Source organism: Coccomyxa subellipsoidea (genome assembly GCF_000258705.1).
Source record: "Coccomyxa subellipsoidea C-169, whole genome shotgun sequence".
Classification (NCBI taxonomy): Eukaryota; Viridiplantae; Chlorophyta; class Trebouxiophyceae; family Coccomyxaceae; genus Coccomyxa; species Coccomyxa subellipsoidea.
This window is the reverse complement of record NW_005178029.1, coordinates 1,468,687-1,495,950: the sequence shown is the minus strand read 5'-3', so window position 1 is coordinate 1,495,950 and position 27,264 is coordinate 1,468,687. Positions and strand designations below refer to the sequence as shown.

At 52.5% G+C, this 27,264-nt stretch overlaps 9 protein-coding genes across 9 annotated transcripts; 5 read left to right on the top strand and 4 right to left on the bottom strand.

Moving 5' to 3' along the window:
• Positions 1 to 171: 171 nt before the first annotated feature.
• On the bottom strand, positions 172 to 1,589 carry COCSUDRAFT_30561 (translation initiation factor SU). Its single transcript, XM_005645432.1, has 4 exons — positions 1,453 to 1,589; positions 1,144 to 1,253; positions 881 to 932; positions 172 to 642 (listed from the first exon to the last, which is right to left on the bottom strand). The coding sequence occupies exons 1-4, from the start codon at positions 1,505 to 1,507 to the stop codon at positions 497 to 499; spliced, it is 363 nt and encodes a 120-aa protein (XP_005645489.1). The 5' UTR covers positions 1,508 to 1,589; the 3' UTR covers positions 172 to 496.
• Positions 1,590 to 1,860: 271 nt separating this feature from the next.
• COCSUDRAFT_57486 (hypothetical protein) lies at positions 1,861 to 5,385 on the bottom strand (the record flags this gene model as incomplete). Its single annotated transcript, XM_005645431.1, has 9 exons — positions 1,861 to 1,945; positions 3,073 to 3,281; positions 3,441 to 3,529; positions 3,653 to 3,929; positions 4,032 to 4,173; positions 4,277 to 4,479; positions 4,618 to 4,717; positions 4,863 to 5,016; positions 5,145 to 5,385. The coding sequence occupies 9 exons, from the start codon at positions 5,383 to 5,385 to the stop codon at positions 1,861 to 1,863; spliced, it is 1,500 nt and encodes a 499-aa protein (XP_005645488.1).
• An 842-nt stretch (positions 5,386 to 6,227) lies between these two features.
• On the top strand, positions 6,228 to 7,657 carry COCSUDRAFT_43807 (hypothetical protein; the record flags this gene model as incomplete). The annotated part of the gene is made up of 5 exons (XM_005645430.1): positions 6,228 to 6,515; positions 6,627 to 6,791; positions 6,878 to 7,129; positions 7,262 to 7,434; positions 7,588 to 7,657. 5 exons carry the CDS (start codon positions 6,228 to 6,230, stop codon positions 7,655 to 7,657), a joined length of 948 nt encoding a protein of 315 aa, XP_005645487.1.
• Positions 7,658 to 8,404: 747 nt separating this feature from the next.
• On the bottom strand, positions 8,405 to 11,520 carry COCSUDRAFT_18116 (peptidase S10, serine carboxypeptidase; the record flags this gene model as incomplete). The annotated part of the gene is made up of 13 exons (XM_005645429.1): positions 8,405 to 8,641; positions 8,801 to 8,973; positions 9,047 to 9,169; positions 9,354 to 9,435; positions 9,544 to 9,630; positions 9,716 to 9,856; positions 9,963 to 10,009; positions 10,140 to 10,269; positions 10,433 to 10,462; positions 10,581 to 10,672; positions 10,793 to 10,831; positions 10,952 to 11,075; positions 11,341 to 11,520. The coding sequence occupies 13 exons, from the start codon at positions 11,518 to 11,520 to the stop codon at positions 8,405 to 8,407; spliced, it is 1,485 nt and encodes a 494-aa protein (XP_005645486.1).
• A 185-nt stretch (positions 11,521 to 11,705) lies between these two features.
• Positions 11,706 to 13,510, top strand: COCSUDRAFT_54288 (hypothetical protein). Its single transcript, XM_005645428.1, has 4 exons — positions 11,706 to 12,308; positions 12,414 to 12,494; positions 12,758 to 12,877; positions 13,049 to 13,510. The coding sequence occupies exons 1-3, from the start codon at positions 12,043 to 12,045 to the stop codon at positions 12,786 to 12,788; spliced, it is 378 nt and encodes a 125-aa protein (XP_005645485.1). The 5' UTR covers positions 11,706 to 12,042; the 3' UTR covers positions 12,789 to 12,877; positions 13,049 to 13,510.
• Positions 13,511 to 13,566: 56 nt separating this feature from the next.
• On the top strand, positions 13,567 to 17,727 carry COCSUDRAFT_54287 (hypothetical protein). Its single transcript, XM_005645427.1, has 9 exons — positions 13,567 to 13,989; positions 14,144 to 14,242; positions 14,333 to 14,398; positions 14,571 to 14,712; positions 14,840 to 14,916; positions 15,052 to 15,192; positions 15,299 to 15,515; positions 16,696 to 16,796; positions 17,052 to 17,727. The coding sequence occupies exons 1-9, from the start codon at positions 13,897 to 13,899 to the stop codon at positions 17,280 to 17,282; spliced, it is 1,167 nt and encodes a 388-aa protein (XP_005645484.1). The 5' UTR covers positions 13,567 to 13,896; the 3' UTR covers positions 17,283 to 17,727.
• A 1,147-nt stretch (positions 17,728 to 18,874) lies between these two features.
• Positions 18,875 to 20,177, top strand: COCSUDRAFT_18374 (hypothetical protein; the record flags this gene model as incomplete). The annotated part of the gene is made up of 4 exons (XM_005645426.1): positions 18,875 to 18,946; positions 19,090 to 19,392; positions 19,658 to 19,834; positions 19,965 to 20,177. Coding segments are annotated over 4 exons (765 nt in total), but the record flags the coding sequence as incomplete, so codon positions are not given.
• A 485-nt stretch (positions 20,178 to 20,662) lies between these two features.
• On the bottom strand, positions 20,663 to 22,324 carry COCSUDRAFT_33943 (DUF1118-domain-containing protein). The gene is made up of 5 exons (XM_005645425.1): positions 22,237 to 22,324; positions 21,874 to 22,104; positions 21,657 to 21,748; positions 21,381 to 21,530; positions 20,663 to 21,285 (listed from the first exon to the last, which is right to left on the bottom strand). Exons 2-5 carry the CDS (start codon positions 22,045 to 22,047, stop codon positions 21,096 to 21,098), a joined length of 606 nt encoding a protein of 201 aa, XP_005645482.1. The 5' UTR covers positions 22,048 to 22,104; positions 22,237 to 22,324; the 3' UTR covers positions 20,663 to 21,095.
• A 2,265-nt stretch (positions 22,325 to 24,589) lies between these two features.
• On the top strand, positions 24,590 to 27,121 carry COCSUDRAFT_18096 (hypothetical protein; the record flags this gene model as incomplete). The annotated part of the gene is made up of 6 exons (XM_005645424.1): positions 24,590 to 24,766; positions 24,927 to 25,160; positions 25,308 to 25,586; positions 25,888 to 25,986; positions 26,374 to 26,554; positions 26,787 to 27,121. Coding segments are annotated over 6 exons (1,305 nt in total), but the record flags the coding sequence as incomplete, so codon positions are not given.
• Between the last annotated feature and the right edge of the window lie 143 nt (positions 27,122 to 27,264).

Sequence of the window (27,264 nt, the reverse complement as noted above, 5' to 3'; positions counted from 1 at the left end):
TCAACACGTTTGAAGCTAAAATGTGTGATAGCCAGCAGTGAACAATGGGCAGCAGAATTGATTTTCAAGTAGATCTGTGCATTTGCATGTCTAAGTGAATCTGGTAGGCTAACACATAGCATCAAGCCGGTATGGGATGCGGAAAGAGTAACGCGACATCGTCCTCCCAGCTCACATGTATGCATGCTCTTACACACTTTGTAGTGCTACCATCAAAGGCAGTTGCCATGCTGCAATTCACCCCTACAAGACAACAAGGTATATACCACAAGCTCGGGAGATGTCTTGCAAAATCTGGATCTCAAGATCTTTAGAAGGTGTGCAGCTCTCAGTAACCACACAGTTTGTCTACTCACTAAATCCAAAAGAGCAACCAGGCTGGTTCGATGAGTTTACGACAGGGACTCAATACACATAAAGCAGCTTTTGCTGCATGCCCTTGGGCTGCAACAGCTGCATGCACCAGCAGCCTTATTCTCAGCTCTGTTATGCTTGCCTAAAAGCCATGAATCTTGATCAGGTCCTTCTTTGCGATGTTGTTTGACACCAGGAAGGTTGACACATTCTTGCGCTGATCACCCTGCAGCTGGATTACTTTGCCCATCTCCGCATCTTCCACCACTGTGCCGTTGCAGCAGAACTCTGCAGGCAGATTCAGACTCTTAGTGTCTAGTACAACACTCAACCCAGCCACAACACGATCTGTGCTACTGCAGCGCTTTGGGTGAGGGATGCTTTGGGTGAGGGCCACAGTGCAACAGGAGGGAACAAGCACGACACTGATGCCAAGTTGAGAGGCATCTTACAGAAACAAAGCAAGCAAACAGGCCCTGCACCACCATGGCAACTGCAGGAGCTGTGCAAGGTGTAGGGTGATCACCTTTCTTGAAGGCCTTCAGAACCTTCTTGTAGTCAAAGCCCTTCTCAAGCCCCTGTGCCCGTTACAGAAGAACACGTAAGGAGGTCGCACGTATTGTCAACAGGCTGGCCAAGCTCCAAAGCCAAACAAGCAAGGAATCAGGACAAAGCAACAGCGCGGAAACGCAAATCCTGGCATGGTGGCGGCACACTCAGCCAAACGAACCAAATCAACGAACATATGCCATAGATTTCGCAATGCGCAGAGCTCAGCCTGCAGCTCACCTGAATTGTTGTCAGACTCTTCTTGCCGTTCCGCTGCTGGATGCGAATGTGGACGTAGTCCTTGGCATTCGAGGTGTCTCCGTCTTGGTCAGCCGCATCCGCAAAAGGATCTGCGATGCAAAATGGCGAGAATCTCAGCCGCAATCGGGCTCGGACAAATTGAAAGAGTTTCGAGAATATGGGTGTGATTCTAAAATTCAGGAGAAGCCTGACCTTCTGTAGGTCTCTGAAATTGACACCCATGTATAAATCTTCACGGCATAATACAAACACACATCACATACAATGTGCGCACAACGGTAAACTTACCAAATTGTCCTGGGACCAGACCAGCAGGCTGGATGTTGAGGTCGACTTCAGTCATAAGCAGGTAGATGGATGTCCTTCGCCTGTGCTGAGCAGCAGAAATAGATAGGCAGATGAAGGTGCAAGGAATGGGAAGGTGGGAGCAGGAATGAAGGGAAGTGGAAGGTGGTCTGAGAGGTGGGAATCAGGTAATGGCGTAATATGATGACTGGACATCATGTAGGTTTCCTGCTCAGCAGCCCAGTCCGTGTTCTACCTGTCAAAACTGGGGCCGAAGCCGGTGGACATGCACGGTAGTAAGGTAGATCAAGGCCTCATGAAGACCGCTTGTCGTTTTGCAGAGGCTCAAAAGCTCAGCTGACCAGCACCGTGCAGGCCTATACTAGTATACTATGTAGCTATAGGCCGCACCTAGCTAGGCCGCCGGCCGCCGGCCGCCGGCGCCGCTGCCGCAGCTGAGGCATCCGACTCGGACTCACGCCGCAGGCTCAGCTGGCTGCAGGGTATCACAGAGAGAAGTGCATGCAGACGTGACGTAGGCCAAGCGAGCGCCAGAGACGAGCTCCAGCCAAAGCTGAACGTTCTGAGTAAACTCAGACTCTGAATTGAACTGACACATAATGTGTCACACATTCGAAATTCCTGAAGACGAAGACCTCTAGATATCTCTAGAGCATTTGCGCAGTCATTGACTGTGTGGGCGGCACCACGACTGTGTTTTTTAGATTCCCGGACAGGCCAGCGCGTGTCTTGCGATCGCTAGCTGTTCTGCAAGCTTCCCATTATCTAAAGATTATTAAATGATAGTGACAGCGCTAAAGATTACTAAATGATAGTGAACGCTAGCTGCTTTACATCAAAATCCAGCATGTGAACATTGAGGGCCTGGATCCATGCATGACAAATCAATACGCTCGCACTGCAATAATCAACTGAGCGTCCAGTACTACTATTAGTAATACAAACTAATTTAGTCTTTGAAAGAGGTGTAAAACTTTTAGAAGTGACACCATATCATGTCCGAGACCCCTGCTAATAAGCTGATTTCCCAGACCATCCATTCTCCAAATTAACTCTGCCGTGGACAGGCTTGCGAATCAATTTCTCAATGAAACCCCTTGAAGCATCGTTCGGCATGGGGACGTCACACATTGTAGGGACAACCACAGCATGGGGACGTCACACATTGTAGGGACAACCACAGCAGGGGATGTTGAGACACTGAAATGCCTCAACATTTTGCCAGAAATGTTTGCACTTCGAGCAGCATACTCCCAGCCTCGTCCCTATTATGCCTTATTTTGCTGCCTCGACGTGGGCGCCTCCTACGAGGGCATACTTGCAGAAGACCTCCTGTCACTGACAGCCTTGACCAGGACAGCTGTTTGCCTGTGATTGTAAACCATTTTTGCATCTACTTAATTCAGGTCCAGGTGAAAAATTGCCCACTGTTTGGCGCATAACACACTCTCCGTCGGCCCGCAAGAGAACGGCAGGGCTTATCTGACTGACACTCACAAGAGGGTGGTTATTGCAACCACACAAGCTCATTACATTACCAAGTCGTTCGACTGATGCAAACCTCATTTTTTTTATTCTGAGCAAGAGTGTTACACAGGGCACCTCGTCGCACCACCCTGCTTTACGACAGAGAACTTGCCGGTGGCAGTGTCCATTTTCACCTGCAGGCCCAGGTGCATCAAGTCTGGATTCTGCAGTGGCGCCACAGGCTGCAAGTCAAGGATGGCCTGCTGGACCGGCTCATTCCCCCTGCACAGGTTGCGCACTCCCCACAGAGCCCACTCACGTACCATTGGGCTCGCATCATCCACCTGCAAATGCAAGACGCAGATCAGAATCAGGACATCGGACTGGCATTTTGTACCCCCTGTACTGTCATGCAGCTGGCTCCTTACAACCGTGAAAAACAGCCAACGAAAAGTGATGCAAGACACCGACTGAGGGTACATCAGCAGAAGACATCAACTCACCTGACACTGGCTCAGCATGATGGGAACCCCACCCAACTCCAGGATCTCATTCTGGACCTGACGCCTGCCGTATGCTGCATGCGCCAACACTGCACACCATAGCTTCCCTTCATGACTTGGACAAGCCGGCTGCGCTCAATCGTGCAAGCAGGATTGCTGGAATCAAAATCAGATATGTCCACAGCCAGGAGACATTGAGAGACCACACCCACCTGCTACTACATCAGTCCGGAAGCCCAGGTATGGGGGTAGCCTGGGGAATTTCGCAGCTGTTGAGCTGATGGAGTTATCCATTGGGCGCTCCTGGGTGCTGCTGGGCTGTCCTGCATCAGGGGCAGCAGCGCGAGTTTGCCGCCTGATGGGCCCCAGGGCCACCAGGAAAGACAGCAGCAGCGACACAAGTCCCTGCTGGCACAGCGCACTTCCCAGATTCCTGCCACATGCCTTGCCTGCGCCTCCATCATCCAGCGCAAACAGGTCCTTCAGCACCTGCAAGCATGCGCCTCCTTGTCAACGCTGCAGGGAGAGGACTTCTGGTGGGTCTCTCAGGGCAAGTCGTGCACAAGCTGCTTGGATGGGGCATAGTCATACCTGGAAAGCAGCCTCCAGCACTGACGCTTCCAGTGGGGCCTCGCCCCCTGTCTTTGCCACTGCGTAGCCCAGCTCTCGGATGGTGGTGACAAGGAACACAAGGGATCGCAGAGCCTTGTCCGGCGCATCCTCTGTTGACACCCTGCACCAAAAGTTTATTATTGGCATCTGATCAGAGGGAGGACGCGTACACGCAGTAATCAAGCTTTTTGGGGCACGTTTGCAGAAGCAAAGAGCGCGCTCACTTGAGCTGCTGGCGGGTGCTCCCATTCTCCATCTCCTCTGACAGGAGTTCCAGCAGGACACACTGCAGTGGATCCAATGTGGCCCCCACAGCATTGTCCTCGGACTGCACCTCGGCCAAAGCTCCAAAGAGCTCCGGGAGCAGACCGCGCACGTACACAAGATGCCCAATTAGCCAGCCCAGCTCCATCACTTGCTCTCCCACCTGGCACAGGTCTCACAGTTAATGGCAGCATCAGAGTGTCAATCAAAGTGCAGAGAGTGAATGGGAGCGGCTGACAAAGAAGCAGACGTGGGATTCACAATCTGTCTGTTGTACAGGGTCTAACACGGCAAGACTGACCTCGGCATTGCTACCCTCTCGAACGAATGCAGCAAGCAGCCGCCGAAGGATGACTGAACCACCGGGACCGCAGAGCGCAACTGCATACTCCTCAGACGCGCTGCAGCAATGCAACAATGCACGGCAAAGGGGACCATGCACATCACCTGCGAGAATCGCTTATCACTCACGTGCGGCTCTGAGACTCTTTCAAGTAGGAAAGTTGACACTTTCAATGGATGATAGACAGCAGCATCCCTGGTGACATGACGTAGAGCAGGGCGGACTCACGTTGGAAGGCAGCCAGATCAACGAACGTCTTTGGATAGCATGCGTTCCATACAGCGTCCAACGCCTCTCCCTCATTTGCAGACATGTTGGCCAGCAGCTGGGCAGCAACCTTGCTCAAGTGTGCTGTCCCTGGACGCCAGTAGCCAAAGGCGATAGATTACAAAACACACATGTGGACGCGACACACAGTAACCTGAAAGAAAGACAGTGATACCATCTGCAGTACACTTCGCAAGATGAGGGAGTATTCCTCTTACCGTCAGTGTTGCCCTGCATTGGATCAGACACCAAGTGCGCCACCTGCTCCGGGACCCCTTCTTCTGCCATTGCGACAGTGGCCTCAATGCCCGTTGCACAGAGGTTCCTCAGGACTCGCAGCAGGAGCAGGAGCTGCTGGCCTGCAGCAGACATTTGTGGCAGCGACCTGAGCGGCTCAACAGGGCTGCCAGAGCTGTCGTCCTCCTCGTCTTCTATTGTCAGGTAGTCAGCTGTGCTCATTTCTGCAGAAGTAATCTCCCCAGGTGGCGGAGGTGTATTGCAGTCTGGCAAGCTGCTGAAGGAGTCACTCCTTTCCATCCTATACCTGCCACTGGGTCGTTCAGGTGCATGCACAGCAATCCCGGTCCTCCCTGGCCTCAAGGTGCACTCCTGAGGCCAGTCTTCTTGAGTGAAGGTGCCTGAAGTAGGGGAGGCCTGCTGACTTGATGAGCTGGCTGATTGGTGTTCTGGGCTCGTCTGGCGTTGTCCGGCTGGGAGAGGAGCCTGCTGTTGAGCAGGGCTGGGCTGACTGACCTCAAGAGCCTGGAGCGCTGGGGTCACTGTGTTTGATGAAATTCGGGAAGCTGGCACCAGATCTGACAGAGAAACGTCTGCGGCTAACTTGGCTGCTGCCTCTTCGATGTCCTTGCTGTGCTTGCGCATCAACGCAGTCGATCTCGACTTGCCGCTTGCATCCTCCAACCGATCTTGGGACCAAAGCTGCAGAGCACTTGGCAAAAGCTGACCTAAAAGAGATGGGGCTCCTGCATGCACGAGGGCCGAGCGGGCTGCAACAAGCTGCGTTGCCTGCACAAGATGCAGCAGCTCCTGCTGTGTTTTGGCTGCGTCTTCCATTCCTGCGACGCCAATCTCCCGATTGTACTCACCAACCACTATAGGGTCAAATCTGCTGCCTTCATCAAGTTTCCAAACCAAAATTACATTAGTCGGGATGTCATGTTAGGCTCATGAGGGTTGACCCTCAAGACCTTCAAGCTAAAGGGAGGCGATTTAACTAAGCAATATGCGACCTCGACTCATTCGGCACTTGAACTTCATCTTGAAAGAAAGAATTTCTAGAGATGGCAGGACTACATAAAAAGAGGAAAGCAGACCTTGTCAATGAAGGTGACGATGACAGCGTGGAAACCTCAGACACCGAGAATGCCAGCTCCAGTGAGGACTTGAGCAGCAGCGAAAGCGATCCAGGCAATGAAAAGGATCCAGAGGATGATGACATTGTGAACATTGACTTCGAGTTCTTCGATCCTACAGATATAGATTTTCATGGCCTCAAGTCTCTGCTGCGGACATACCTCGATGGGGAAGAATTTGGCTGCTCCGAGCTGGTGGAAACCATCATCAAGCAGGTGTTCGATCTCAACAAGCTGGCTCGCAATATATACTTTTTACATGGAGACATAAGATTGCGCGACTGCTACCTAGAATTTTCCTTTGACGAAATGTGTGTATGTGAGCAGAAATCAGTGGGCACTACAGTGAAGACTTCAGAGGATGATGATCCGATCGGAATTATCACAGCTCTCAATCTCCAACGATACCACCAGCTGGGCTTTCCCAAAGAAGTCCGCCTGTTTCTGCTGAAACACTGTCAGGACAAAGAATTGAAGGCCAAGCTACAGGAGGTACGGCCCATGCATGAATCGCTCAGATATTGCGGGCCCCCGCAGAGGAATCACCACAATTCCAAAGAGAAAAACTCTGTGCACAGGTGTGGGACCAGGCAGGAACAGCACTGGTGATCAGTGAGCGGCTGATCAACTGTCCACCGCAGTTGGCCTCTCCCCTACAGCATGCGCTATTTGATGAGGAAATCCCATGGGCTACAGAGGATGAACCGTCCGAGGAGCTCAGAAACTCGTTCAAATTTGAGCGGTTCCTGTTTGTCTCGCGGGTGTATCAGGACAATTTGGAAGCGCCAAAGCCGTCAGGACCGGGAGACAAGAAAGGGAAGAAAAAGAAGGTGCCTTCAACTCAGCATCAGCATGAATGGTCAAATCGATTCTTTGAACAACTGGAATTTTCTGCTGCTATGCATGTCTTTGCCAGACCATGCAATTGCTTGCCTAGTGATTGTCTTTAGTGTTTGTGACAGGCGAACAAGCAGACAGCAACCATGGTCTATGCGAGACCGGAGGATGAGTTCTACCACAGGCACAGCAGCTGGTCGTACACCTTCCCTGTGACTAGCAGGCCGGTGCAGAAAGACGAATTGCAGCCGTTGAGGCTGGTGATGCTTCTGTCACCTGACCAGGCAGCCAGAGCGCGGTGAGATTCTGGGTCTGCATGGCTATGATCTGCTAAGCGAAGCCCAATGCAATTGCCACAATGCGACTGTCCTGTGATGTGGGTTTCTGCAGAGGTCGAACACCCTGCACATTATGAGGTCTAGCATTTGATCCTTGTGTGTGCATGCCACAGGAAAGAACTTTATAAAGTGGTGGGTAATGTGGCGCTGAATCAGCCTGAGGCTGCAGCGGGTGCTACATGATCGCATGATCGAGAGGCTCTCAGGGGCTACGGGCAATATCCCTGCCTGTGTTTGCAAATCAAGGCACCGGAGGTTGCTTTGTGTGCATGCTATTACTATTGCATCTGGCGTAATCCTTCGCATTGGAAGGATGGCTCACCGAAGGCTGTTCCTGTGAGCCAACTGCAGGCACATGCCAGCAGTTTTGTGGGCTGCTCTTTTTGACATGGATCAACCACTGGGCGTGATAATTTATGTGCGTGCGTCATGATCATGAGATGTTGAGCTTAACATCCTAACTGCAAAGCAGTCCATTGCAGGCTGTCTGAACCTGCTACTGGGCATTTCGCTATAGTGCAGCTGAACATCATCTCAGAGCGCCTTCAAAGAACACTAAGAACACTCTTACACCGATGCAAATGCTCTGTGATTTCTGGGTGTCCCAGCAGCTTCTTACTACTGGTGAATTGAAAACCATTAAATAATTTACTAGTGGACAAAAAAGCTGCAGACAGCAAAGAGGATGAAGCAGCAGCATGAACGCAGGACACTTGAGCGATACAGCTGACTGGTCAGAGCACTCAGAAAGAACCAGTACAAATCATACATAAGCGGTCCCCATTACCTATAGTAGCTACTGGCATGGTTGCTTATGTGATATTCATGCCGATTGTCAACATTTCATGAGCATCATTGGGATGCTGCCAGCATGCATCTAAAAGTACATTTCTCCACCCAAGTTTGATGCCTGGATTTGTTGCAACTGTCCTACTGCACCACCAGGTGACTGCTGCGCACTTTCTCAAGCTTCATTTGCAGGGCAGGGTGTCCTGCTGCCTCAGTTGATGAGGAGTTGTCCCTTCCATGTGTGAAGCTCGTGATCATGTCAAGGGCTGCAGCTGGCGAGTCCATGGGCACCATGTGACCAGATTCGTAGACCTTGACAAATGACAATGGCCCAGCCGCCTTGATGGTCCCCACAATGTTGCCATCAAGCTGCCAGTCCTGGAAGGGCACACATTTGCATGTGAGCGCGCAAGTCACATGAGCGAAGCAGCTTTGGTCTGTAATTTCGGCAACCCCTCCTCCCAGATCCACACTCTCAAGTCAAAGGCATTGCTCAGGCTGAAAGAAGCGAAGAATGCTCCATGTAATTGGCCTCACCTGCTCCTTGGCTTTGTCGAATGCTGTGCGCTGGCTCCAGGCAAGGGAAGACACCCAGCGCTTGTTGCCCATCCAGTTGCAGATCCAGTCTTCTGTGCCGACATAGATGAGAACCTTGATGCCGGCATCCAGCTGCGTGCTCACTCTGTCCTCATAGTTCCTCATTATATCACCTGAAGGGCCATCATCAAACGTCAAACTCACCCATTTGTCTTGGGCACGCCAGGGAAGTAAGACATTGTGGACGCAGGAACTTGCCAAGGAAGTCGTTGTAGACATCTGGGCTGCAGGACTGCCAGGGCCTATCTCCCACACCCAGCGCCTCCCGCACTTCGTCCTGGGCAAGATAGCGGTCCAGCAGGCTGAAATCTGCGCGGCACATTCCCATGAGCAATCTCAACATGCAAATGTTGCAATGCCAAGAATAATCAAAAGAAAGTCCACATATGAGGACCAGCAGCAGTACGGGCAGAGGCATGCTCCAACTCGCACACCACATTGCCAAGCCTGAGCTTCAGGAGCAGCTGTATCTTGCTGCGCTTGGACAGCTCACCATAGCAGAGCGGCCCGATGCAGGGCTTGCGGATGTCGTACACATTGAAGCCCTCTGCTTGGATTGGTGCAACAATGGTGTCCTGTCCACAGCACATACAAGCCATTGCTCCCCTGCAGGAAGGTTGCAGAGAAACGCCCTTCCTTCATTTCTATGGATACAAGGTACATGCCCACCCATTGGGCCTCACCTGGCAGAAGATGAGTGCAATGCTGCACACAAAATCCCAGCCCAAGGTGTTGCAAGCGTTGATGCCAAATCTGCAGATTGGATAGATCTGTACACATCACGGAGCTCAGCGCTCATTGCAATATGGAAAGGATATTAAAGCACGAAGAAGCAGACGTGAAAGGAACACTTACAGCGTTGAGAGTCGACTGCACATTCTTCGAAATCAGTCCATTGGCAAATGAAAAATCGGCATACGAGCCATATTGGATCGCTGGGTTTGTGAGTCCGTTCCCAATTGCCAGGCCCTTGAGATTGAATGGCTCCTTGGCAACCTAGAATTGAAAAATTCAGAGGGTCAATCTTGAATGTTGCGCATCATAATGGACACAAATTATGGTCTGCCTTGCATGACCTGCCAAATTAGCATACAGCACACACCTTATTGTGCTCAAAGATGCCATAAGTAACCGCCGGTACATAGTGCCCTGCACCCACCAAACATATTTCAGATGATAACAGGGTAAGCACATTTGAAGGCCCTCATACAGGAAGATAAAAAGGCAGAGGCAGAGGCAGAGGCGGAGGTAATGTTGCCTAAGCATAGATGAAGCGCACCACCATACGATTCGCCTGTGACAAACAAGGGCGCTTCAAAGTAAGAGGGGTGAGCTGCACGGAACTCCTTCAGAAAATCCAGCATATCTGCTGCCACCACCTTCTCATCATACACCCTGTCCCTCTCATCCTGCATTAAGTATGTGACACAGATCAAGTGTGCGCATGTGCAAAGCCACCCTTCTGTGAACAGCTGTTTCAGCAAGGAGCTTCAGATGGGTCCAGACACAAAGGAGCAGTGCACAAAGCAATGTGGCACACTCATGGTGCCAAGCAAGTGCTGTGCGCTTTACCTCGCTGTAAGAGAAGCCTGTGTTGATGGGCTGCATTTGCACGACACACAGAAATAAGCACTTTAGAAGTTAATGGCATTTTCTTACTGTGACGTCCTGGAACTTGCAGGCAGAAGCAACAAAAGAAATTGATCTAGCCAGTCCTCACCTGGTCAACGAATATCATGTTGTGTGTCTGATCCCACCCAAATTCGTTTGCATCCAGAGTGAGATCTTCGTTGATTCTGAATGGCCCGTTCTCTGTGCACCAAGAGACAACGGATGACCAAAAGATGGCACGGCATGAGGAGCATAAGTTGCAGAAAGTGAGAACCAGTTGACACAAAGACTGTGAAGAGCAGTGGGATATTGCCTCCGTACCATAGAAGATTGCCAGCTCAGAAGAGCAGCCAGGACCCCCTATGCAGCATACACTTGTTAAGCTTTCTTCACGCTTGCAGGACACCATGAAGGGTATGCATGAACAGAGAAAATACCCAGCTACACGATTGCCAGGAGAGACATGATCACACAGGGAACATATAAAAGGGTGAGTTCGGGGGCAATTGCCTGTCATCCAGACAGCAAGAGGCTCCTCGTGTCTCTTTTCAGATGCGGCCTCAAAGAAGAAGTAAAACATGTGGGCATCGTATGTGCGGTTCAACTGCGGTGACAAAGAAAAGTACAGAAATTATGGAACATTAACCTCAACAGGTGAGCAAACGATAGCCAACTACTTCACCATCATGATGTGTCGACAACTAAAAACTCCCATTAGGCAATTTTCAGCCTGAGTACTATGTCAGAGCGCCAAATGAAGGTAACGGTTATTCATTCACTTCCCTTTTCTTCCTCCTTTGCTCGATCGCGCCAACAGGCAGGGAGTCATGTGTATTGTGTACTGAAAGGGATGAGAGCTTGTTCGTCACCTTGAAATACCCTGACAATCGCAGAGGCTTTCCCAGACCAGATTCCAGGTGCTTATTGTCAGCAGCGAGATGAACATCAATTTCCTTTTCCACCAATCGTGAACTACTCGCACCAATGGCCGCAATAGTGGTGATCTGGAGGACTATCAAGCCCAGAGGCACTAACAGGAGCCCACGCATCATCGATCTGCTTCTCAACATGTTGTGGACACTATTAGGATAGCAATGTGGGTTGATCGAAGCCAAGAAATCGACAATTCCTCTTGTGTGTTGGCATGTGATATGCACGTGACAACATGCTCCCGGAAGTTTCGAAATCAAAATTGGATCAGGGTCTGCTCAAGCAGCAGAACAGCCTTTCGTGGGTTTCATAGCCATGATCATGTGGTGGTAATGGTGCTGCAGGTCGAGATCTTTGTCGAGGAAACTGACATGCGAGCTTGACCTGATCTGATCTGACACTGGCCATGCCCAGTACTGTTATTATTTTTGTGAAATATCCAACGCCAGGTACAGTGAAAACTCGTCTCGCAAAGACCTCGGGAGATGCAGCAGCCACAGAGTTTTATCGCACCTGTGCTGAGCACGTTGTGCAGATTGCCAGCAGGTAGCCTAGAAATGCTCAGGCACATTGCTCTGCTGTGACTCGCATCCACTTTTGTCAAACAATAAACATATGCTTGACAGGACTCCCAATGCTGGATGCATCGTTGCATGCCCACCAGTCAACGATGGGTCTACCAGGGACTGTGGAGTCAATGGAGTCCAGAAATGGTTGAATCCGATAGCAGCGGTAAGGCTGGCAAAAGACGCTTCACAGCATTGCTACATTGGACTGTTTTTGCCAGCATTGGGAGCTTCATGTCTTGCAGGAAGCAACCGAATTCGCAGAGCAAGCACAGGACAAAGATCTGGGCGTGCGCATGTACCAGGCCCTGCATGGAGCACTCCAAGCAGGGTCCAGTAAGGTCTGCTGCAACGGCATATTCTGCAAACCTTTTCCTGGCACGTTGTAGAGCTCACAAGCTGTGCAGGCAACAAAATCACTGACCCTGCAATTCCTCGCACTGCAGGCCGTCCTCATTGGTTCCGATATCCCCGATATTCGTGAGAGCATTTTGGATGCAGCTTTTGCTGCTCTTGACAATTGTGAGGTAAGGTGACACCCCTCGCCTAGGTTGCTTGGAGACGTGTCTATAAGAGAGGTGCGCTGAATTGCTATGGATCCCACAGGTGGTTTTTGGCCCTGCCATTGATGGCGGATTTTATTTGGTAGGAGCATCACGATTGCACTCAGTAATGTTCCAGGCAAGCATCAGCAGATACCACTGTGCCACAGTGGTGGGTGCATGCTTCTGCACAGTGTTGCATCCTTCTGGAAAAGCTTTTTATAGCTGAGAAGTTTGCACACGTGCAGGGTATTGCCTGGAGCACCTCCAATGTGCTGAGCGAAAGCATCTCTCAGGCTGCATCAGTGGGGCTCAATGTGGCGCCTTGCTCAACTCTACCCGTCTTGCGTGATATAGACACAATTGAGGTCAGATCTTGGCTCCTTGAGGCTTTGAATCGGCGATAGCGGAGTGCCTCACAGGGCTGTGGCCAATTGGCGCTGTGACTGTGGCTGTATTTGGTCTAATGGATTGCAGCCCTGTCACAAGGTAGTGACTTCCTGATTGACAAAGTGATGACCGAATGCTGTGGTGGCCAGGATCTGCAAGAATGGCTAGATGGACTCCATGATCAGACGCATCAAGTGCGGAAAATCAGCGAAAAGATTCTCGCTACCAGGACAGATGTATGACACCAGGCCCATCTGGGAGCATTTATTTATTTATTTTGGCAGCATATGGCTTCTTTGCAAGTCACTGCAGCAGCCACCACCAGACTGGCAAACCACTTTGGGACTGCCGGCCCGGCCGAGATGCCGCCTCAGAATGGCGGCCGGCTGGTGGTGGCACTTTGAATTTGCGGCCACAGCCAGCTGGAGCGGGTACTGCTGGCAGTTTTGCTTGGGCATCTTGTTGTAAGTTTGTGTGTTTTTCCAAATTAATTTAGCATTTTATCCACTCTGACTAGACATGCAATGGTGCACTTGCAGTACTAATTCTGCTGAGGTGGCACATTAGTAAGTGACAAAGCCAATGGTCCAGTCATTGTAATACTTTGCGATATGCAAGTCGTCAGACAGTGGTAGCCTTTGCTTTCTAGGCTGATCAGAGGAAGACACAGTAACCTAGAAACCTTCGCAACCTTCCAGGGTATTCTGGTATCCCCAAGTATGCTGATGCGATTTGCAGACATCGACGTGCAGTGAGATCTCGACACAAGAACGCTGATTGGGAGATTATATCACATCTTATAATTGTCTTGTACCGGGTGAAAGCAAGACCTTGGTACCTCTTCTGTCTGGAGCCTTTTGATGGATGTTCAATTAGCATGGAAGAAATATTGGTGTGTATGTATATGGGCACGTCACTTGACTCCATGATTAAGTGACGTAGCAGGCGATCAGAATAATTTGGCTCTCCCGATACCTTGATCGCCTACATCCAAAGCATGCAGGGTAAACAGTACTTGCAGATGTTGGACGACAAGTTGGCAGCGAGCGGAAAAGCTCGGCATAGTGCCTCTAAATATGATTTCGTGAAGGTAGATCCCCACCGTAATGACTTGGAATCTTGTTTGGTTTGACTCCTAGTACACAAGAATCATTATGATCCCCAATTTGGTCCCAGTTGGGTGCTCAGTTATGAATCTTTCTTGATAGTAGAGATACCCAAGATGTGTCCTGGCAACTTGGCAGGTGAAGGTCTGGGTGGGAGAAAACCTTGCACACTATTATGTACTATCACGCTTCCTCATCAGTCGCATGCTGACAGTTACAAAGATACCTCAGATGAAGGTGTGAAATCTGCCCATGCATCAAGATGTCTGCTGACTGGATGCTGTTCTCTGCACTGTGAACGGCCTGGGAGGTTTTTGGTGTTTGCAGGCTGTCAAAATCGCGTTGGAGGTGAAGAAGCACTTGGTGGATAATGACTTCATGGACATCTCTCAGGTGTGAGCTCCTTCAGTGTTGGGCGCACCTGGAAGGGCAGACAACAAGTTTTGTTACCCCGATGATTTTCAGTGTTTGCTGGACATGTATGTCAAGACCACATGCCATGATTAATCAGTTAATGAGCATATGTGAGCCGCCCGGAAGCATGGCTAAGTTGCCGAGAGCGCAGGATCACTTTGAGGCCATCTTGTTCAATGTGATGCGTGCGCGCGGCTTTGGGGATGACTATGTGGAGCGCTACAAGATGGTGACCAAGTTCTTCCAGCAGCGACGCCCGCTCATTGTCCTCATCTGCGGCGTGCCATGCACAGGCATGCAATTACTAATCTCACAGCTGCACCTTGATCATGTGTATTTGAGAGGCCCCAAGTCATGTGGTGTTGCCTGTTATTGTTCAGTAGAAAAAGCTGGTTGTAAAAGTGAGTGTGTCATTTCCAGGCAAGTCGACTTTGGCGCAGCAGCTGGCTTCCAGGCTCAACATGCCAAACGTGCTGCAGACTGATGCCATCTATGAGGTATGCTGTCCAATGGCAACAATTATGAGTGTCATTGCCTAGCAAGCCTGACATTCCCTTTTGATGAGGGGAAATGCCTGGAGTGACGGTGGATCTCAATTTGCACCTTGGTGAAGGGGCATCTTGTGTGCGCAGCTGATGAGGATGTCTGAGGATGGGCCCCTGCAGCCGACGCCTCTGTGGGACAGGGACGACCTGAGCCCTGGGGGTCTGGTTCGTGAGTTTCTGCGTGAGTGCCGCATCGTGCGCAAGGGTCTTGATGGCAGCCTCTTCAAGGTGAGGCCCTCGTGCTGTCGCTTGGGGTTGTTTTGGTTTGCCCTAATCTGGTGTTCTTGAGGCAAAATGAGCACCAGATGCAAGTGCTTGGCTGGCGTGTCTGCAGTGCATCAGCGATGGCAAGTCCATCATCATGGAGGGCATGCATCTGGACCCCAGCCTGTACCTGTACGAGTTTGCGCGATTCGGCCAGGCGCACCTGAAAAGCGGTTCTCTGTATAACAGTGACAGCAATTCGGCGGGTGCCCAGCGGCCAGACCCTGCCTCCATACCTCTGGAGGAGGGCAGCAGCCCCAGCAATGCAGCCACAGAAGCAGATGATGGTGATTTGCTGAGGTATTCATCCTCCCCATCCATCGTAAAACGAACAATAATGCCTCCTTTTCTTCAATGAAATCTCCAAGGGCAACTTGCCCAATATGGGACTGTGTGCACTGAATCTAGCAGAATGTGCTGCTCTAGCAGATTTGCTGCATTGCATGTCAAGCATTTGCAGGATGTGACTGTGGATCCTGCTGTGTGTTCAGGGTGTCAACACGCGCGGTCTCGGCGGACGAGCAGCTGATGTCACAGCGCGGCGGGCGGCGTGTCCGGCTGCCGGCCCGGCGCTCAGCCTCATTCATGCTGTCGCCGAGCCTTGCTGCCGGGCGCATGAGCCCCGTGCTGGCCAATGCGGCCGAGCTGCACTCACACACGCCCATCGCCGGCGGCGGCCTCCTCCGCCATCCAGTGCCCGGCAGTGTGCGACAGCAGCCCATCTCGGCCGCTCACCGGCGGCCGTCTGGCGATGAGGCGGCTGCCTCGCATGCGTTCCTGTCGATGTCCCCCACCATGCAGTGGCTGCAGGTACGCGCCGTCTGGCTCCACATCCCTCTTTCTATTGCAGGCAACTGATACTCTGTGATCAGGGATGTGCAGAGGGTGGTGCAAGGTGTGGTTGACACTTTAAATCAAAGTTCGGCCCCCGACAGGTGGAGTCAAGGACAGGCAGCAGTGACATTGGGCCTCGCGACGGCTCACCAATGGCTCCACAGCAGACGCCCGTGACTGGGCAAAGGGGACTGTCTGCCAGCAAGCCACCTCTGCAGTCCTCGCGCACGTGGGAGCAAATGACTGCGCAGGGCAGGAGTGTGGCCTTTGCAGAGCAGTCAGCATTGGCGTCGGCATCTGAGAACGACAGGGACCAGGAACAGCCGATGAAGACCATAGGCACCACAGGACAGGACTTGCATGCAACCGACGGTGCTAGAAGCGGACAGGGAGCAGCTTCAAGCAGCCAAGAGAGCGTCACCAGCAGAGGCGGGGATGAGCAGGTTCATCCCACCATCAGGAGAGGTGATACGGAATCGAGCAGCGCACAAGGAGATGCACCCGGGTCATCTGGCTCCAGAGAGGCGGCAGTAAGCGGACAGCCACCAGAGGATGAGGCTGTGGAGAATCCACAGGAGCACCAGGGAGAGGTCAGATCGAGCCCAGGCAGACGCTCTGATGAGCAGCTTGCAGAGGAGGAGCTGAAGCCCGGGCCGGTGTTTGTGCCCATCGTGCTGTGCATGGACGACGTCGACCACGAATTGCTGGTCCGAGAGTGGCACGCCTGCCATGCGGTAAGCCGGCCGGCGCATGCCTCAGTCTGCTGCTGCGTCATAGCATGGCACCATTGATGTGTGGTTGTGGCATTGCTCCTTGCTGTGGTACATCCGGCGCCACATTGCCATCACAGCAAGGTTTAGCCAGGTCTGTTGCAAGTGCATTGCTTGCCAGTCCTGTTTGACATGCAGCACCACTAGCTGTGTCAGCTGCATGCGTCTCATCGGCTCAGCTGAGGCTCGGCAGTGACATCCTGGCTTGGGTATGCGCAGGGTGCTGCCAGGGATGGTGAGGCGTCAGGTGGGCCGGAAGAGCGCGCCAGAAGCACTTTGGAGCGGCTGAGGGTGTTGCAGAGTCACATGTGCAGCTACGAGCAGCGATGCGTGCCGGTCGTCAAAGTGGAGCTCGCCAACTTCAATGAGACTCTGGACCGCCTCCATGACTACCTGCTGCTCTGCATACAGATGGCCATGGAACAAGACGAGGCTGACGCGCATCCTTGACTGACGTGGTCTGTGATGAAATTACCAAGTCTCGAGGTGACCACGGTGTTCTCGTCAGTGCACTAGCAAACTGGGGCAAGCAATACCAATTGGTGCCATGTAAGATCCATGGAAGTTTGTTTTTTCAAATCATGTGTACGATAGGGCCCTTTTGAAGTGGTAATTGTCGCACTGAGAACTACCATTGGCAAAATGGCCCTACCGGGTACTTGCAAGAGCGATTCAAGCGCACCGGGAGCCTCCTGCTGAGCTGATCTCTGGGGGCACCTATATGGCCAACCTTGAGTGGTGGGGGCATGTTGAGCTAGCCACCGTGATGCAACCATCAATGATCGCTTAGCTTGGGTGCCATGACTTTAATTCATGCACCTATGTAGCCCTTGGGTGCTCCTCGTCGCGACGATCGTGCTGGCTGGAACTTAGCGCAGTAAGTGTTTGACGATCATGCATGTCGTGCTAAATCCTCGCATGCCTCAGACACATGGTTGGCCTCAATGTCAAGGGATTGTAGCTCCAAATTGTGAGTGAAAGCCTACGCATTGCCCAAGTTTTGTGATTGCATTGGGCCCCGGGGCCTTGACCTGCCAAATTTGAATCCCTCGGTTTGCAGAATGCTCAGGGTCATGGAAGCCTGCACAAAGTTGCCCGCAGTCTTGCACTTCTTCCCACACATGAGCGAAATACTGATCCGTTGCTGAGCATTGACATGCACTGTGCTCTCTATCTGAATCACAAAGACAGATGCAGGCTTTTCTTCCAAAATGTGAATTGCTGCACTTCATTCCAGGATGCCCCACGCATAGAATCAGAGGCGGTGCAGCAAATAGCAGAAGCGGATTCAGAAGCCTCCATGGCAATGGGGCAAAGCAGGTCCCACCTGTCTGTGTAGCTCAAAGCCAGAAAAGGAACAGAGATGAACGAAGTACAGGTGTGCCCATAAAGCTCTGGTAGAATTACATCAGCGTAGAATTCATTAACGAAAATGTTTTCGTCGAAAGAGCTTTTTAGGTTCTATATCCAATCATGCATTTTGTCGACATAAAAAGGAGTACCAATGATGTTTGCTAAATGTTGTTTGTAAGGTAACTTGACCCCTCCCATTCGCGACCTGGAGAGGCCATCGAGGACTGTAGGCTTACAGCATGGCCAATCAACGCTTACAGGTAATTACCTGTTTTCTGGTCTCTGAAATGGCTTTCCTTGTCTGGTCCTTGCAGCACGGACCAACGAGCTGAGCACCTTTGCAGAGCTAGACCTAGATCGGCAAGAGGCTGGCTTGTTTGCGGAATCGCGTGGAGGGCAGTCTTTGGCGCTAGCACGCGAGCCAGATGTGGTAGCTGCCTCAGACTATCGAAGGCCTCCAGCAGCCTGTGTCGGTGCTGCTCTGTCCAGACATCAGATTGTCGGGGTGTCACCATCAGGCATCATTGAAATAGACGGGGGCTGGAGTGATGCATGCCTACCCTGATAACATACCTGTGTCCAGCATCCATGTTCTAGAATTCTGCCTGGTCAGGCACTGATGTGCGGTGGTCAAACTCGCGGCCGGTCTTATCGCTGCCCTACTGCTACACTGACGGTGTCAACTTCTGATTGCAGGTGGCGTGAAGAATGCAACCCACAGATATGACCTGCCTCCACCTCCACTGGCTGTGCGCAACCTGGTGCGAGCCTCTCTCACTGCAAAGGGAGCTTGCTGTCCATGCGTGATGAAAGTGATCCCTGTGCACTGTTATTTCCCTCCTGCTGCAGCATACGATCAGTAAGCAGGGGGAATTCCGCTGATGTGGCGGCGATGTGGCCACAGGTGCAGCAGGCGCAGTTTGCGCACCTGTGCACGGTGATGTCGGGGATGCACCACCGGCGGGCGGGGTACCCCTTTGGCACGCTGGTGGACTTTGCGGCGGACGAGGCGGGCTACCCCATATTCTGCCTGTCCCCGCTGGCGATCCACACGCGCAACATCATGGAGGACCCGCGCTGCAGCCTGGTTGTGCAGATGCCTGGCTGGACCGGCCTGGCCAACGCGCGCGTCACCATCTTCGGCGACGTCTACCAGCTGCCCCAGCACCTGCAGGAGCCTGCCCGCGATATTTTCCTCCACAAGCAGGTGCCCGCCCCTGCCCAGAGCCCCCTTGCCCAGCAAGCAGAGGACCTTGCTGCTCTGTTTCTGCACGTGGCTGGAAATCCCCTCACGTGGGACATACCACTGTCTAAAAACCAGACTTTCAGGGATTCCAGACTTGCTGAAAATCTCTACGGGCAAGGTTTTGGCATCCTCGCCAGCTTGAGCAGGCGTGAATTTTTTGCAACCACCAGACTCTGCTGATGCCACAGGCAAAGTTTCTCACTTTAGATCCTTGTGCCTTCTGCAGGCGACAGAAAAGAAGAACAGATGGGTGAGCGGCAACTTCATGTTCTTCCGGATGCACAGCATATCGGACATCTACTTTGTGGGCGGCTTTGGCACAGTGCAGTGGGTGGATGTGGGCGAGTATGTGGCAGCCAAGCCCGACGAGATAGTGACATCAGACCCCCACCACACACTGCAGGTGAGACCTTCAACATCAGGCAATGCTTGCAGAAACGAGCCCAAAAGGATAGTTTTGTAGCAAAGTCTTCTCGAGGTGTGCAAGGATTCTTCGAAGTGTAACAGCATGTGATTGCTGGTGGGGGCTGCAGGTCCTGAACGAGACCCACTCTGAGGGGCTGAGGCAAGCCCTGTCGCGGCCTGGCAGCGCTGTGGACGATGCGGCCTTCATTTCCATAGACAGGCTGGGAGCAGATGTGCGCGTCCGGCGAGCCACTGACTACATCGTGGAGCGGCTGACATTCCCCACAGTGAGATCCGCATCAGCACCTCCAGAATATTGCAGTGCATGGTATTTTGCATGACAGCAGGAGGAGAGCGTCTATGTGAGCATCAATTTCGTGCATGGCTTCGGCGCGTGGCATGTAGCTGCTTTGCAGATGTTGCTGATTTATGTTGCCTGCTGTGCCAAACATCTCCTGTCATATAGCGTGGGACTGACCCATGTGTGATGTGTCTGCAGCATGTTCACACGCTGGAGGATGCGTTGATGGCAATGCAGCATCTTTTAGATGGGCATTCACTATCGCAGAGGGTGTAATAGGGCCTAGCTTATTCAACTTTGATCACATGCATCATATGGCACGTGCCGTGTGCACAGTGGCTTGTAAATTGCCGCACCGGTGCTGCCAGCACAGTGTGCGGTGACTGTGATTCGGGCAGTGCATAGAGCGGCGAGCACATCCAGTGTCTGGCCAGACTGCAAGATGTAGAAACTAAACAGTTAAAAAGAGCTGTCTTGTAGTTTTCACAGTGTTTTTGAAGATACTTGTTTAGGAAGTATAGCAACAATAATGCCATGACGTAACATTAATTTTTTCATGAGTACAGTGCTCATCAATTTTGTCATTGATGTAATATTGTGATTGCTGATCGAGTCAAATTATCACCACATGATGATTTTAGGAGACCAACCTTGGTAGAGTATCTCAATTTAGTTCACGCTCATCTTGTATCAACATTCTGCATACTCTTTGTGATTTTCCCTTGTTGACGCAAGGCAGTATCTTCTCAACCCAAACACTATTCGACATCCGAGGAGTCCTCTTGACTTGCAAAACTTTGAAGCTATGAGAATTACTGCATGACAAATGTTCACACATGCCATGCACGGCTCTGATTGCCTCGTTGGCAACGCCTCCAACTTGGCATGTCCTCACACTTCCTCTCTCTTGAGACTAGACCAACACACAAGGGACCATGGATGAAAAGCAGACCCCAACTCAATCCTTCTGCAGAGCACCGATCAGAGATGCCCCTCCCCATGCCGCAGATCCGCCGGCAACGCAGAGTAGGGCACCTGCCACCTGGGCGGCAATGAGGCCGCTGGAAGTGTCGGGCACAAAGTACACCAAAGCTGGACCGAGGATGAAGAGAGCAAGTGCAAGTGTCGTCAAAGCTCCTGGCGTGTTGCTGCAGACAGCACAGCGCACGATCCCTTAGCATATGTGATGATGTACAGCTGTCAAAATGAAGCGCAATAAAGAGATCTGCAAACCCCTTCTTACCGATCCGCAGCAGCTGAAAGGAGCCCCAGAGCCTCTGCCTTTGACAGGAGACCCGACCTCTCAATGAAGGTCAGCGTCAGGCCGTTCTTCTCTGCCAGTGACAGCAGACCTGCCTGCTCTGCCTTTGATAGAAGCCTCAGCTGCTCCACCCTGCATGTAGAACAGCACTGCTCTGCTTTTGGTTGCAGACAATAGGGGCATTTCAACAACAGAATGTAGTTGCGATGTGAAAGCAGAACAATTGGTAAGAGCTGACAGACAAGCAGGAGGCAGCACCTGGACAGGAGGGCTGGCGCTGCCCGCGGTACGGCACTCTGCCTGGGACGGAAGCCCTTTCCTTTCTCGCCAAACATGTCAATAGACGTGAGCTGCGAAGCAACAGAGCACGTCAAGCAGGTCCCTGCAACTCATGAGTGCTGCCACACATCATGCATCTAGTACCAGACATACACAGCAAACTGACGAGGTGTTGCTGGGGTGGTGTGACTTTCACCTTCTTGACTTGTGTCCCAACCCCAGGTGCCTTGATAGGCTGTGTGCCAGTCTTCTTCTTAAGACCACCGATCTTTTGAGTTCCCGTGTTTGGCCGAGCCTTGAGGCGCTGCGTGACAACTGCAGCTTGTACCTGCACCGCTGATCGGGTCGATGTGGCAGCTGTGCTCTTCATCTGCAGATCTTGTCCGGTGAACTCGCTTCTGAATGGAGTTTTACGCAGAATGCTCGCCTACATCAGGGCACAAAGTCCTTAAACACCATAGGAAATCCCGGAATCAGACAAGTACTCCTTCTGCGTCATGATAGGGGTGAAAAGGTTTGATGGTCTCGATTCTCGTTCGCATGGGCAAGGTTGGCCCACCTGCCCAGTCAAAGATTGCATCGTATCGATGCCGTACTGCTGTTCCCACCAAATATCCTCTCACTCCTGTGTCGTCTCGGCACGGTCGATGAACACTGGCGCGCCAGAGTGCGAGATGGAGAGGCGATCTTATCCTTACTCACCGGTGAGGTACCACTACTGAGGCTGACCTGGCAGATGAGCTTCTGAGCTTTCTGAGAGATCCAGTGAGCAGAAATTCAGTCTGAAAACGCAAGCCAATATATTGGTAACAATGGAAGTCGGAAAATATTGCATGCGCGGGGCAACAGCATGTGTGCAGACAAAGTGCACAATTGTACCGCGATATGCAGCCAATACTGCTTACAGGCCCTTTACCGAAGCATGCTGTTGTCACAGAGTAGTAGGCATATCGAGAAGGATGCCATCGGCCCTGAACTGCACAGGACTCAGGCTTGCCTCCCCCGCAGGTGACCTGTCTGGCAATGTCAGCTCAGCTTGGGACAACAACATCATGTTCCAGTTTGTGGGTTAATCACCATCGCAATTATGTTTGATCAAGCATTCACGCTTGTGCAGGTTCAGGCCTGTGTGGAGCAGTCAGGCCCAGGACAGGTGTCCACAAAGCAGGGCGTAGAAAGGTGTGGTCACTCCTGTAAGGCAGGATCTTGATACTATCTCTATTTCTTTTACTAAGCCTAGTATCTGCTGTGCTGTCAAGGTGACAACTACTGCTTTCCTTGGAGTGGGGGCACCAGAGGCAGTGCTGGTTGGTGTGGTGGCCCTCATTGTGTTTGGACCCAAAGGACTCGCTGAGGTGCGCAATAATATCTTTCATGTGCTCTTCTTGAACATTATAATCTCTTGATTATGGCTCTCGACTATGGATGGCATGTGATAAGGAATGTTTCTAATGGGATCTGAGTGCGGGTGCTGCGCAGGCTGTGAAGGGTTTGGGGAAGACGCTGAAGGCGTTTCAGCCGACGATCAGGGAGATCGTGAGCGTTTCGACCGATCTGAAGTCGTCTCTTGAAGAGCAGATTGGGCTGGACAACATCCGCTCAGAGCTCAGGAACAGCGTCACACCAGAGCCTAGGCCCCTTCCTCCAAAGCAGGCATGCCGCCCTCCCCTGCTCTCCTTAGCCTCATGCCGATGGTCCTTACATCCAGGATTGATCTCTGGGCTTCTGCCTGCCACGGATGTCCAATGGCCAATGGCGTGAGCAGGAGGAAAAGGGCGATGAGGAGCCCGCTTCGAGCACCACTGCTGGGGAGCTGGCAGCAGAGATGGATGCTGACTTGGAGCGCAAGCGCGCGACGGCGGCGGCCGCGGCGTGGGGCGGCCAGCCGCCGGTGCAGCCGGTGGCCAAGGAGGAGACGTCCCAATATGACGGCGGCCAGGCGGCTGACAAGGCGGCCAGCCCTGCACCGGCACTGAACAACCTGTCAATAATTGAGCTGGAGGCTGAGCTGGCGCGGCGGAAGGCCGCAGAGAAACCCGCAGAAACCCAGTAGGCACCGGCATGTGCTGCGGGTCGATATACATGACGATGCTGCTGGGCAGACAATGTTTGCAGAGACCTGACAGAGATCTTTTGATTGCTCATCTTTGAGAGAAGATGTTTCCAACTTAGCAGAATGTGTTAGCAGAATTCTTTGAAGCTACTCTTTCCAAGTGCGTGCACCTCCCTCTTTACTGTGCCGCCAGCCCAGGAATGCATTGATCATGATGGCAAGCAAAAGTTCATTCGCCATTGCGCTTGTTCTTGTCATCATGATGGTTTACAAATGACACATCCAGTGAGGCGCGGCAGTGATGCCGCATCAAGTTGCTGCAAGTTGCTAGCAAAGTTGATACCGGTATTCAATCACCATGTCTGGTTGAGAAGCTAATAACTAGGCAAAGTCAGCATGCATGGAGGAACACTGTTCGAATAAATGTTCGAGGTGCCAAAAATCCTTGGGAAGGTTCAAGAACCTACGGGTGAGGTGAGTCACCTCCAGGTGCACCGTTTTCAGCGGGAATGCCATCTGATCTTTGTGGAATATCACCAACCTTCTCACATCGTCATCATCATGGTTTGCAAATTATCCTCGTAGCAGGAGTATCACACGGTGCATGGTGCCCTGACTCTTGCATGGGCTGTCGAAACGAAGAAATCTGCCCGCTCAACGCTCTCCAACTGTGTGATGTGTGGCGTCATTCGTTCATAGTATTTCTTAAACGTCCCATCGTCATAAACAAATGGATTTCAGGTGCCCAGATGAATTCGCAATGAGTTTTTTACCAGGATTTGATTTTCATCTTGTTCTCTAACATCCTTTCTGGCTGTGCTGCAGTGAGGCGTACAGGTACTCGGGATGTCTTCCAACCTACAGCCCAGATGGGAGGTATCTTGCAACAGCAGAGGACTACAAGCTCGTAGTGAGAGATGTAGACACCCTGCAGGTCGTGCAGTTATATTCCTGCCTGGACAGAATAAAGCATCTGGAATGGTGCTGCCGGTCAGAGTACGTTCTCTGTGGGCTCACTCAGCGTCCCATAGTGCAGGTGGGGGCCCATCGCTGACTGCAAGCACGTGTGCCTCAATGACCCTCTACGAGGGTGTCACCAGCCCACACCACCAGACTACAGGCCTGCAATCTTCTTCCATGCTTGTACCGGCACCCATCCTTGACAAGGTGCCTAATGATTGAGGGCTGGGCAACAGGTGTGGAGCGTGAAGGATCCGGAGTGGACATGCAAGATTGATGAGGGGCCTGCGGGGGTGAATGCGCCGCGCTGGAGCCCTGACGGTCAGAACATAATCCTGGTGGCCGACTTCCAGATTCGCATGACCATCTGGTCGCTTGTCAACCGCACCTGCTTGCACATCAATGGCCCCAAGTTCTCTGACAGGGGCTTTGCATTCAGCCCAGATGGGTCCTTGATGGCGCTGCTGGAGGTACGCCACTTGCTCCGCACGTTCTCAAGTAGACAGCACGTATCACTGCACTGTCGCCCAGAAACAGGGTGGCATGGCGGCCGCTGTGCAGCGACATCAAAGGCTGGAGAAACTGTGGAGAACTCACCAAGTGTGCTGCGGGCGCAGAGGCACGACTGCAAGGACTTCATGAGCCTGTTTGCAGCCAAGGGCTGGCAACCGCTGGCGCACGTGGCGCTGCCGACGCAGGACGCGGCGGGGCTGGCATTCTCCCCGGACGGCACCTGCTTTGCGGTGTGGGACAGCGCGCTGGAGTTCCAGGTGCTCGTGTACGGCCTGGATGGCAGCTGCCTCGCCAGCCACCGCGCGCACACCGACGGCCTCGGCATCAAATCCGTCGCCTGGTCCACCACCGGCCAGCTCCTGGCTGTCGGCAGCTACGAGCAGGTGCGCCGCTCTTTTACCTGGCGCCTGCCTGGACTTTTGCCATGGCTGGGAGGACAATAGCGCAGGGAAATAGAGGGGACTCGTCACCGACTTTGTGCCAATTCTGGCACAGCTTGCACTTTCAGGCCGGGAAGTTTGCCAATAGTCTGTGGCTCCAGTTGGGCTCCTATGTAAGGATATTTGCAGCTGCCAGCACGGCAACAAAATCAGCATCATGATGCAGGCACGCTTTCTATAAACCGAACCAGTTCAACATTGTTTAGGAGTATTAGAATCTGACCGGGTTCGATCGCTGGCGCAGGAGGTGCGGTTGCTGGACAATGAGACGTGGGAGCCGTGCGCGCAGCTGGCGCACTGCGAAGTGGTGCCCGACAGCGAGCAGCTGGTGGTGTACGAGGAGGTGGAAGACCCGCCTCCGCGCACAGCCCCCCCAGCCCCCCAGCAGCCACAGCCGCGACTCACCGCAGCAGCTCGCCCCAGGCCAGGTGCCCTCTTCTTCCCCGACCCCATGAGTGTGCCGCCCACTTCACCCGAAAGAATGGTGAAGAGGTGTGAAAAGGCATCTAAGTGATGTTACTAGCAGATGAAATCATTGTCCATTCAGGCTCTGCTGCTGGCAGAGCCCTGTATGCCTTGCTGAGAGCACCCCTTGGGGCACAGAGAATTATAGCAATAGTACCTGAGCATTACTGCAATATTAGCAATTTTTGACCACAACAGGTCATGTTGCCATGTTTTGTACATGTGATGTGATGTCAATCCAGGTGGGTGCGTGTCCCCGGGCAAGGCAGTGCAGGGGAAGAGGGTGTCAATTATGGCGAGCGCGAGATCGCAGCAAGCAGACGCAGCCCCTGCTGTGGAGGCCCCCCGGCCGGACACCAAATCCCACTACATTGTGCAGACGCTGCATGCGCGCCTGCGCAGTGTCAAGCCGCCGATCGATAAGCCCAACCCCAAAATTGGCATCGGTACAGTCCTCTACAACTTGTTCTTAGGCAGTCCTGCGACCTCGGCATACTTCAGCTGAATCAATGGGGCAATGTCTGCTTGAATAGAAAGTTATAGAGCCTATGTCATGTCTTCCTGGTCATTCAGTCAGACTCGCTTTGCCACAGCATGTTCCAATATTGAGTGAGATGCTTGGAGGTATCTTGAAAGCCAAATCCATTGAGCATTGAAGGAGACCGCTCGCACGCACAGGCCGCATGGAGTGGAGCGCGGACGGCAAGTATCTGGCAACGCGCAACGACAACATGGCGGGCGCGGTGTGGGTGTGGGACGCAAGCCGCCTGGACCTGGTCGCAGTTCTGCAGCAGGCCTGCGCAGTGCGAGATTTGGCATGGAACCCACACAGCAGCCAGCTTGCCATCGTGAGCGCCACCTCGCGCATCTTCCTCTGGTCCCCGGCTGGAGCATCATGCATGCACATCCCGCACCGCACCTTTGCAGCGCTGGATGTCCGGTGGAACAAGGACGGCACCTCCCTGCTCGTTGCTGACAGGGACAGGTTCTGCTGCGCGTATGCCAGCACCTGACCTGGCAGTACCAGTTGAGGTCGTGCTCGGTGTCCAGTGCAGGGTATTGTACCAATAAGGATGTCAAGCTTGTTCTTCGGTCAATTCTGGTTATACTTGTCCGAACAAAAACGAATTGAAAGGTTTTCCGTCAAAGCTGTTAC

What these genes read in the sequence shown, in the direction of transcription:
- COCSUDRAFT_33943 (XM_005645425.1), bottom strand. Translation starts at nt 22,047, where the DNA reads ATGAAGAGCACAGCTGCCACATCGACCCGATCAGCGGTGCAGGTACAA. An exon ending in GCGCCAGCCCTCCTGTCCAG is followed by an intron (nt 21,531 to 21,656) that starts GTGCTGCCTCCT and finishes TTCTACATGCAG; the next exon opens with GGTGGAGCAGCTGAGGCTTC. An exon ending in CTTTCAGCTGCTGCGGATCG is followed by an intron (nt 21,286 to 21,380) that starts GTAAGAAGGGGT and finishes TGCTGTCTGCAG; the next exon opens with CAACACGCCAGGAGCTTTGA.
- COCSUDRAFT_54288 (XM_005645428.1), top strand. Translation starts at nt 12,043, where the DNA reads ATGCATCGTTGCATGCCCACCAGTCAACGATGGGTCTACCAGGGACTG. An exon ending in TCCAAGCAGGGTCCAGTAAG is followed by an intron (nt 12,309 to 12,413) that starts GTCTGCTGCAAC and finishes CTCGCACTGCAG; the next exon opens with GCCGTCCTCATTGGTTCCGA. An exon ending in CTGCTCTTGACAATTGTGAG is followed by an intron (nt 12,495 to 12,757) that starts GTAAGGTGACAC and finishes GCACACGTGCAG; the next exon opens with GGTATTGCCTGGAGCACCTC.
- COCSUDRAFT_30561 (XM_005645432.1), bottom strand. Translation starts at nt 1,507, where the DNA reads ATGACTGAAGTCGACCTCAACATCCAGCCTGCTGGTCTGGTCCCAGGA. An exon ending in TCTGGTCCCAGGACAATTTG is followed by an intron (nt 1,254 to 1,452) that starts GTAAGTTTACCG and finishes TTTGCATCGCAG; the next exon opens with ATCCTTTTGCGGATGCGGCT. An exon ending in AGAGTCTGACAACAATTCAG is followed by an intron (nt 933 to 1,143) that starts GTGAGCTGCAGG and finishes TAACGGGCACAG; the next exon opens with GGGCTTGAGAAGGGCTTTGA.
- COCSUDRAFT_54287 (XM_005645427.1), top strand. Translation starts at nt 13,897, where the DNA reads ATGCAGGGTAAACAGTACTTGCAGATGTTGGACGACAAGTTGGCAGCG. An exon ending in CAAAGATACCTCAGATGAAG is followed by an intron (nt 14,243 to 14,332) that starts GTGTGAAATCTG and finishes TGGTGTTTGCAG; the next exon opens with GCTGTCAAAATCGCGTTGGA. An exon ending in CTGCGGCGTGCCATGCACAG is followed by an intron (nt 14,713 to 14,839) that starts GCATGCAATTAC and finishes TGTCATTTCCAG; the next exon opens with GCAAGTCGACTTTGGCGCAG.